General features: G+C 38.5%; 1 protein-coding gene across 1 annotated transcript in view; it reads right to left on the bottom strand.

Moving 5' to 3' along the window:
* The window catches only part of Iqcm (IQ motif containing M), a 442,098-nt gene that overhangs the window by 185,080 nt on the left and 247,232 nt on the right, over nt 1–9,786 (bottom strand). The window contains exon 11 of the mRNA XM_021170291.1: nt 4,483–4,627. Within this exon, the coding sequence (XP_021025950.1) occupies nt 4,483–4,627 (145 nt within the window). The remainder of the gene's footprint in view (nt 1–4,482; nt 4,628–9,786) is intronic.

Raw genomic sequence — 9,786 nt, 5'->3', positions numbered from 1 at the left:
GGGAGGGAGACAAAGCAATGAGAGCCTGGCATGGGGGGGGGGGCGGGGATGGGATTCCCCCTTTTTAACTTCAGACTCAAAAAGTAAACTTTGGGCCTTGATCAGTAACTTGTCTTGGTCTTGTTCTTCTCTTAGTCTTGCTTTTCTCTCATCATCTCTTCCATACAGCTACAGCCTTCCTCTCTGGAACCCAGTTCCTGCAGCTGCTGACAGCTACATGTGGCACCTGGAACATGGGACCTGAACATGTAAGGGCCGACTGAGGGAAACACTGACTCTGTAGAGCGCCACAGAAAACATAAGAAGATGGTATCTTGCATGGTAAGCAGCATATAGTATTCATGCTAGCACTGGCCTTAAACTTTTTGAAACTGTTGCTGAAGGGGTGACAGGATATGGGCTAAGTTGGGACCCAGAGCTGATCCCACTTAGAGGTTGACAGTGGAAAATTCTAAAACATGCATTTGTCCGCAGCCTTCAAGTGCTGCTTCATGTGAGAGAAGTAGGGTGTGAAGAACAATTACTAGAAGACTTTTCAGATCAGATAGATTCTTGCTGCCCATGGTTCCATGGAGAAAGAACTTTGATAAGAGAACCTGGGAGAAAATTGGAGAAGCTCTGAGAAACACCCAGGCAGATAACGTCACCCTCTGCCTCTGGGCGATCATAAAAGATGCTATTGACAAAGAGACCTCACAGGCATCAGATAGTGCCCAGGTAGAACTTGAAGAATCTGAGGAAGAATGCCTGCCAGAGAGGGCTTTCTCAGAAAAGGGCCCTCTCAACCCTAAATTAGAAAGGTATAGAGAGCCTAATGATGAGCTAATTTTAGATGAGGAGGCTGATTCAGAAAAAGGAGTTGCCAAATATTATGATGAGGATTGGTCTCCTTTCACACCTTCTGCTCTGCCTATGGCCTCTACTGCAGGAGGTGCTACTCAAATGGACATGCAAGTAAGTAATTTAGAGTTTGAAATTAAGTTGCAGAAGTTGACTAGTGAGCTAAAATAGGTGTCAAGTACAGGGAAAAATAGCTATTCTGAGATATACCAATCACCGCTAGAAAGAGCTGTGAGTCAGGCTCTCAGAAAAGGGCAGGATACATCTGATGTGCTAGCTTTCCCTATAGTTGAGATAATTGACCAGCAGAACAATAGAGTCAGACACTATCAGACTTTGGAGTTCAAAGTGATAAAGGAGTTAAAAACAGCTGTGGCACAGAATAGCCCTACAGCTTCTTTTACACAAGAATTATTGGATACTGTGATGGAGTCTAATTTAATCCCCCAAGATTGGAAGACTCTATGTAAGGCTACCTTGTCAGGAGGAGATTTCTTACTTTGGAGTACTGAATGGCATGAAGCCAGTAAGAGAACTGCTGCTTTGAATGCTCAGACAGGTAACCTAGATTGGCATATTGACATGCTTTTAGGAGAAGGTCAATATGAAGGCAATGCTAATTAGATTGGGTTTCCTGTTGGAGTGTATGCACAGGTTGCAATGGCTGCCTGCCATGCTTGGAATCAGTTACCAACTAAAGGGGATCTCAGTGAAAATTTAGCCAGTATTCAGCAGGGCCCTGATGAGCTTTTCCAGGACATTGTGGATAGGCTACTAAAAGCAGCTAGTAGAATTCATGGAGATTCTCAAATAGAAAATCCTTTTGATACAAAATAGCTTATGAGGTTTTGGACCTTTACCTGCAGAAACTTGGGGATTTCTTTTAGGACAAAGCAGTTCTACTGTAAAAGGACTACAGATTTATCCAGATGGTATAGATAATAATTATGAGGGAGAAATTAAAATTATGGCTGCTTCCCCTCATGATATTATAACTGTACCTGTTAACCAAAGAATTGCTCAACTTATCTTAGTTCCCCTGCATCCGCTACTGTCTAGATTTATTAAGAGTGAGAAAGGACAGAGTGGCTTTGGTTCCTCTGATGTGTAGAGGGTTCAATCTATTACTGGTAAGAAACCTAACCTTAAATTAATAATTGAAGAAAAAAGCTTTGAAGGATTAGTAGATACTGGAGCTGATGTAACATTTATTAGAGGACAAGATTAATCCTTCAACTTGGCCTTTGTCTGATACACTTACTCACCTTCAAGGAATTGGTTATGCCAATAACCCAATACAAAGCTCTGAACTTCTAACCTGGAGAGATGAGGAGAGCAATTTAGGACAAATTCAGTCTTACATTATGTCAAATTTGCCTATTGCCCTCTGGAGAAGAGATCTCTTGTCACAGATGGGCCTTATAATGTATAGTCCAAATGAGGCAGTAACTAAGCAGATGCTAGGACAAGGATTTTTGCCTGGTCAGGGGCTAGTAAAGGAAGAACAAGGCATTAAGACATATGAAAGTCTTAAGCCTCACTCTAACTTGGGAGGATTGGGTTATTTCCGTAATGACCACTATCTTGCCTGCATCCCATGCTGATAAAATTCAATGGCTTAATAATATTCTGGTATAGGATGATCAGTGGACTTTATCTAAGGAAAAGATAGAAGCCGCCTCTTCGCTAGTGCAGGAGCAATTAGAGGCAGGGCATTTAATAGAATCTCAGTCTCCTTGGGATACTCCAGTATTTGTTATCAAGAAAAGACCCAGTAAATGGAGATTCTTACAAGATCTCAGAAAGGTTAATGAAATCCTGGCATCTATGGGAGCTTCACAACCTGGGCTTCTGTCTCCGGTAGCCATTCCTAAAGGATATTATAAAATTGTGGTAGATTTGAAAGGTTGTTTCTTTACGATTCCTTTGCACCCTGAGGATTGTGAAAGATTTGCTTTCAGTGTTCCTTCTATTAACTTTAAGGAACCTATGAAAAGATATCAATGGACAGTTCTTCCTCAGGGCATGGCTAATAGTCCTGCCTTATGTCAAAAGTTTGTGGCACAAGCCATTCAGCCTGTAAAACAGCAATGGCCAATGATATACATCCATCGTTCATTACACAGATGATGTCTTGTTAGCAGGAAAAAATCCTCAGGACTTGCTTTTATGTTATAGAGATTTACAGTAGGCCTAGGCAAAGTCTATTGTTCTGCCACATCTGTTGTTTCTTCCAGGATGCACTACTGGCTCAGAGGCTGAACCTGTTTTCCTGATGCAATCCTGACAAAGCAAGGAGAGACTGGAGTGTTGGGGGATGGACTTCCCCCTTTTTAAATTCAGACTCAAAAAGTAAACTTTGGGTCTTGATCAGTAACTTGTCCTAGTCTCATTCTTCTCTCCTCATCTTTCCCATACAGTCTCAGCCTTCCTCTCAGGAACCTAGTTCATGTAGCTGATGGTGGCTACAGAGAACATTGATACCCATAAAACCTTAAAATGATCCTGATTAAGTATAATTTACTTGTATCATTCATTTTAATTCTTAAAAAGATTGGTCTAGTAATACTACCTAAATAACACTCAACTAACTAAATACAAATTTAAAAAAATGATAAAAAAGTGTGTCCTAATTTTTATCAGCAGAATCCATAATAATTTGAAGTAATGTGTGGTTTATTCTGCTCAGGGTACTTTAACATTTACCTAGTATTACAATTTAATATTTATTTCAGGAGTAGCCATCCCGCCCCCCAATAGGAAGAAAGTTACTCATTATAACTCTCAAGGCCTCCAGTCCTTCCATAGCCACTTCAAAGTTCCTGACTTACGGCTCAGGCTAAACCATTCATTTAAAATCTCTTGGAAATTGTGTCCCAGTATAGGGAAATGCCAGGGCCAGGAAGTGGGAGTGGGTGGGTTGGTGAGCAGGGGAAGGGGAAAGGGGATAGGGGGTTTTTGGAGGGAAAACCAGAGAAGGGGATAACATTTGACATGTAAATAAAGAAAATCTCTAATAAAAAAATCTCTTGGAAATACAATTAAAAAAAAAAAAGTGTCTCAGGCTGTATGTCACTTGGTAGAGTATTTGCCTGGTAAGGATGAAACTCTGGGCTCTTCAACACAGCATAAAAACAGGCATGGTGATAAAACCTGTAATCCCAGCACTTGGGGGGTGGAGGGAGGATGAGTTGGAGTTCCTTGTCATTCATAGCTACAAGGAGAGTTCAAAGTCAGCCTAGGCAAATGAGAGCCCTAGAGAGAGAGAGAGAGAGAGAGAGAGAGAGAGAGAGAGAGAGAGAGAGAGAGAGAGAGAGAGAGAGAGAGAGAGAGAGAGAGNAGAGATTCTTTTTCCTTATTTTCTGATCTCTGGAGCAGCTCATATATCCTCTATGGAATCTGATTCTTTATCTGTGTTTCCAACACTTTCCCTTTAAATTTCCTTTGACACTTTGTATAGCCAAATAAGGATTCTGTTGTTTACAAACAGAGACCTAATGAATTAATCTAAGTACACAGCATGCCACTTTAAAATGCAAATGGAAATATAAAAGACAATCTCCCTTCCATTGCTAGGAGTAGATATAAAGTAAGATTTGGTTCTAAACCTAGCACCAAACAAGAAGTGACTGCAATACTTACATTTTTTTCTATCCATCCATTCTTCTAACTCTCCAAAGTATATAATCTGTCTTGTTCTCCAAAGACCAAGTCGGTGTCTAACACGGTGGATTAAGCACTGATACATTTTTATAACTGTTTTCAAATTTGGCCCATGATACAAAACCTATGAAAAGTAAAAACATACCATAATGTTCTTTATATATTTCTGTTATTTATACCCATTTAGGCATCCAGAGTAAACAGCTTAGGTAAAAGTCATCCTTGAAAATGTTGTGCAGAGAAATATGCACCCACAGTGCACTGTCCTCTGAGCACTGACAGCCATTCCCATCAACAGACCTTCTGTGCTGGGTAGTTTCTTTGTTATTTTGATACAAGCTAGATTCATTTAAGAAGGGGAAACCCCAATTGAGAAAATGCAACCATTACACTGCCTGTAGGGTACTGGGACATTTTCTTAATTAACTATTTATGCAGGACAGCCCAGCCTACTAGAGGTGCAACCACCCATGGTGAAGTAATCCTGAGTGGTATGAAAAAGCAAGTTGAAGAAGCCATGCATAAATCCAGGCCTTCTGCTTCAGTCTCTTCCCTGACTTCCTTCAGTGATAAAGTGGAGTCATGCTATGTAGACAAAATCATACCTCCTTCACAAGTTGCTTTTGGTCCTGGTATTTATCACAGTAAAGGAAAGCAAATTAGGACACCTTTCTTGCTGTAACAGACTGAATTCCTGTGAACTGTGAGCCAAAGTAATCCCTTCTATTTTACATTGTTTTTTTGTCAAGTACTTGGTAACACTAATAGAAGTAACCAATAGAGAATATATGAGAAAATACTGATTAAATTCTCTAACACTATTATACAAAATTTAACGTAAATTATTGATAAAAAAATTCAATTTGTATTTACATTATGGGCAAATCTACACTATCTTCTTGGGTGCTTCAGTCCTTTTTTTTTTTAATTGTTTCTGTCATGTCATTAGCACAAGGACACTTAGTGGGAAGTGATTCCTCTATTAGCAAGAGGAGACCCTTCCCATTTACTACCCATTTATCTTTTACCAGCTGTGCAAGCTCTGGTCCTGTTTGCTTGTTTATCATTCTCTGTGCAGCTCAGGACTTTTTCAGAAAACTTTTAAGATCTGTATGTTTTCTTAACCCTAGTATCTATCTCAATGAATGATTTTTTGTTGTTTTTATTCAACTCTTAGAAACTGATGTGTTAGTCCCATTGAGGAAATATTACCTGATCTGCCAATCAAACCCTGTCTAAACACTGACATATGGCAATATCGGAGAGTCTTTATTCCAAAGCCAAAATAAAGTAAGGAGGGAAAGATACTTAAATGACTAAATCAATGAAATAAAATTTAAAATAACAAAATGAAATAAAATATTCTAAATAGCCACCTTAAGTTTATATGCACAAGAATACATTAAATATGCAAGTAACAAAAACAGGAAACACCAGTTGTGATTCTGATATCAATTTTTCCAGTCAGTGAAAATTTACTGATACTCTTGGCTATGCAAAGATGTAGAAGACACTGTCTCTTTCTTTGATTTGGTAGCTACCTCATAATTGGTTATTAGGTTATTGTCCTAGTAGAATACAATTCTTTGAGATTAGGACTTTTAGATGTCCATTAAATTGTCTACAAGGCACAGAACTTTCTTATGACTTATTTGGAGCCTAATGCACATTTTTAAAAATAATTAAGTAGAAGTGTATAATTGCACATTGGGATCAGGGGATTTTTTTTCCTAAGCATTCTAAAGTAGTCTTAGCCAAGAGTGTTGTTTCTGTGTACTTCTCACTCCCATAAATTTTTGAATCATTATTCTTGATGGTAATTAGAGTCATGGGAGTAGATATCATTGTTCCAGTAAATTATGTACAGTACAGAAGAATCCTATAAAAGAAAGATTGAGATGGATTCAAATCAAAGGCACATAGATCTATTCTATAAATACTAAAGCAGTAGCCAGAGCCTCTCTTTTGTCACTCTCTGCCCCTAACACATTGTTCAGAACACCCCATGCTCTAAGCTAAAAACTCATGTCATTGATCTACTTACTGTCACAAATTACATACATGGTATAAGCCTTGATTCATAATATGGTTTTCAACATGACTTTTAAGAACCCTCTTAATATGCCTCTTATCTTTAGCTTCTTCCAATTCCACTGCCTTCACAAGACTCCACCTGCCCCATAAGTGTTTCATCTCACCCAAGGCCGTTGGTATTATCTTTCCTAGTGCCTCTATGACTCCACAGCCATCTGACAAAATAGAACTCTCTACATCTCTGTATATTGGCACTGACCAACCCCTACACTGAACATTGCAATTTGGGTTAAATGACTGGCCTTGTTAATTAAGTATTCATAATTAAGTATTCATAGAGTACCTAAGATTTTTAAAAGTCATCTGTACTTTTAACTACATGAAATTGAGCCCAGTATCTAGTGACTATTATTATATTTAAAAAATGTACATTGTTGGATTGATGTGATTCTCTTTTAGTTAAAAATATTAAATAAAATAGGCTATATTGTTAAGTCAATGTTCTACAGGGAACTAGGAACCAAACATTGATATAACAAATCTATTCTATATGAAGTCAGTATGGGGTCCCTGAATAGGCTAAACAGAATTTGTTGTTTCTATAGATTTTGACACACAATGATGTGAGGTTATTAATGTTGGATCAACTTTCAAAGGATTTTATAAGCTTCAAAATATTAAAGAACTTTGACCCATATGTTGTCCATTGCTATAGCAACTTTAAAACTTAGATTTTTCAAAAGATTTTAAACACTTTTTAATCTAACCTTAAAATTTTGACCAATATCACCTAAGGACTAAAATTATTTAAGTTATAAATAAAATATTGATATTAAGTAAGATTTTTAGAGATATTACATTAAGAAATATTATTCTGTTTTGTGTTGTTGCAATTTTTAGGATTATTATATTGAAATTGGAAACTGACAAACAGATTTTTTTTTTAAGAAAAGAACTTTTTGAATGGTAGAAATTATGCTGGTCGAAATCTCCATGATCTTCTAATTTATGACTGATAGGATAATTGAATACTGTTTCATTATTTCCAAATATGTCCAACAATAGTGAAAACCAATCACTGTAGTAAACAGTGCCCATAGCAAAGATTTGGAAGTCTCCCAGTAGAGGGATAGCCACAGTACTGGCAATTATTCAGTAATTTTCTGTGCAGCTTCTAGAGCAGTATTTCCCTCAAGATTCACCAGTAGCAACCTTTCATATAGGCATGGTATTGAAAGCTTCATTTATTGTGTTAGACGCCTGTTCCTGTAGCATTTTGTCAGTACACAAACAACTTCAGCCACATTAATGAGGCAGCTATTTAATTCACAAAATGTCATGCCAGTGATAGAACAAGCACAACAAGTCAATGATCATAACAGAATTCATAACCAAATAAAAGTCTACAATATTTCTTCTATTGGCTCTGATCCCCTAAGGTACTTCCCACTGCTTTCTTCTCATCTTCTACTGACTTGGAGAAAGTCATTGGTCTTCATACCAGTCTCTCCTTCTAAGCCTCATCTTAGTTACAATGTTGCTAAACTTTCTGGATTCATTTTTGTTCCAGAGTTTATGAATGACTACTATTCTTTCTGACAGCAGGAAATAATACAATTAAATTATATAAGATATAAAAACTGACCACTAAGAACATTAAAGCTCTGCCTCAGTAGAAAACCATAGCAAACTTCTAAAATAATGTTTTATTGAATCGATTTATTTATTTCATAGTTAGTACTTGAGTAAAGAGAAAGACCATAGGTTAAACACTGTTTTCTATACTTTAAAACAGTAGCAAACAAGACAGGGGTTATAATCTAACTCAAACAGAGAATTTAAATACATAAAGAGATAGTGAACAAGAAAAATAGCAGATAATAAGACATATGGTTGAAATGCTAGAGACTGTATATGATATGTCAAGGCAGTATGTGCTGATAAGAATGCAAAAATTAATCTACAAACTCTCAATTAAATCATCAAAGTTGTGTTTCCTGTATTAATTAGTTGTCTCTTGGCTGTGATCAAATAACTGAAAAAAGCAAACTATGGAATGAGGGCTTATTGTTGTTTTTGTTATTATTATTATTATTATTATTATTATTCAGTCCCAGGAGAAGAAGTCCACAATGGAAGTAGGGGTATAGCAGTAGTTCCAGGAGGAGGTTGATCACCATCTGTCTACAGGGAAGGGGAGCAGGGATAGATGAATGCTAGTGCTCAGTTGGCTTTGTCCCTAGGACTCAGTCCATAAAATGGTAAAGCCTACATTAAAGGTGGCTTTTCCCACCTCATGAGCAGAAATTTCCTTCTGTGGTGAATTTACATCCTGTCAATTTGACAATATTACCCAGTGGCACTCATGTACATGGTATAGATGATCATGATGCAGAGAACTAGATAGAAGAATGTAGGAGTCAGCTCTGCATTGTAGAACAGGGATTGGCAGGGTTGGTTGCTTCAATGACTTAGAGTTTATGAGAAGAGGGGGAGGAGGAGCAGGAGGAAGAGGAATTGGGGAAGAAGAAGAGAAGGAGGGAGGGAAGGAGGAGATGAGAGGGGGAGGGGGTGAAGAGGGGGAAGAAGAGGAGGAAGAGATAAGGAAGAAGAGAAGGAGGAGGAAGAGAAGGGAGAGGAGGAGGAAGAAATTAAAAAGAGGAGGAGGAAGGAGGAGGGGGAGGAAGAGGAGAAGCAAGAGATAAACTTTTCCTTGGAAATATTTAAAAGTCAAAGTCGGTTCCAACTTAGGAACTTAGTCTGCACAGGTGGAAGGGTGCACCACAGAAGCTGACAGCTTCTGCAACTGGTGGGAGCCACAGAGCCACTGAGGCAGCACCCTTTTCGGGCCGCAGATATCTGACCATCCTCCAAGCCAGAGGACAGGTGTCCGCCTGGCTCGGAAGCCCTCTGCCTCAGGAGCAACGGGCTACATCTTGGTTCCCGGACTCCACCAAACTTAGGAACTTAGTCTACACAGGTGAGAGTGTGCACCACAGAAGCTGACAGCTTCTGTGACCTGCCAAAGCAACAAAGCTTCTGGGAAAGGTCCTGTTTTGGGCCTTGTTCTTTGGCTAGGAGGAGGTCCAAATGCAAGATATCTGTGCACCTTCCCTGTAAGAGGAGAGCTTGCCAGCAGAGAGTGCTCTGACCACTGAAACTCAGAGGAGAGAGCCTGTCTCCCAGGTCTGCTGATAGAAGGTAACAGAATCACCAGAAGAACAATCTCTAAACAGAGTCAACTATAAC

Source organism: Mus caroli, chromosome 8 (assembly GCF_900094665.2).
Source record: "Mus caroli chromosome 8, CAROLI_EIJ_v1.1, whole genome shotgun sequence".
NCBI lineage: Eukaryota > Metazoa > Chordata > Mammalia > Rodentia > Muridae > Mus > Mus caroli.
The sequence above is the reverse complement of the archived record's forward strand: the minus strand, read 5'-3'. Positions and strand labels throughout refer to the sequence as shown.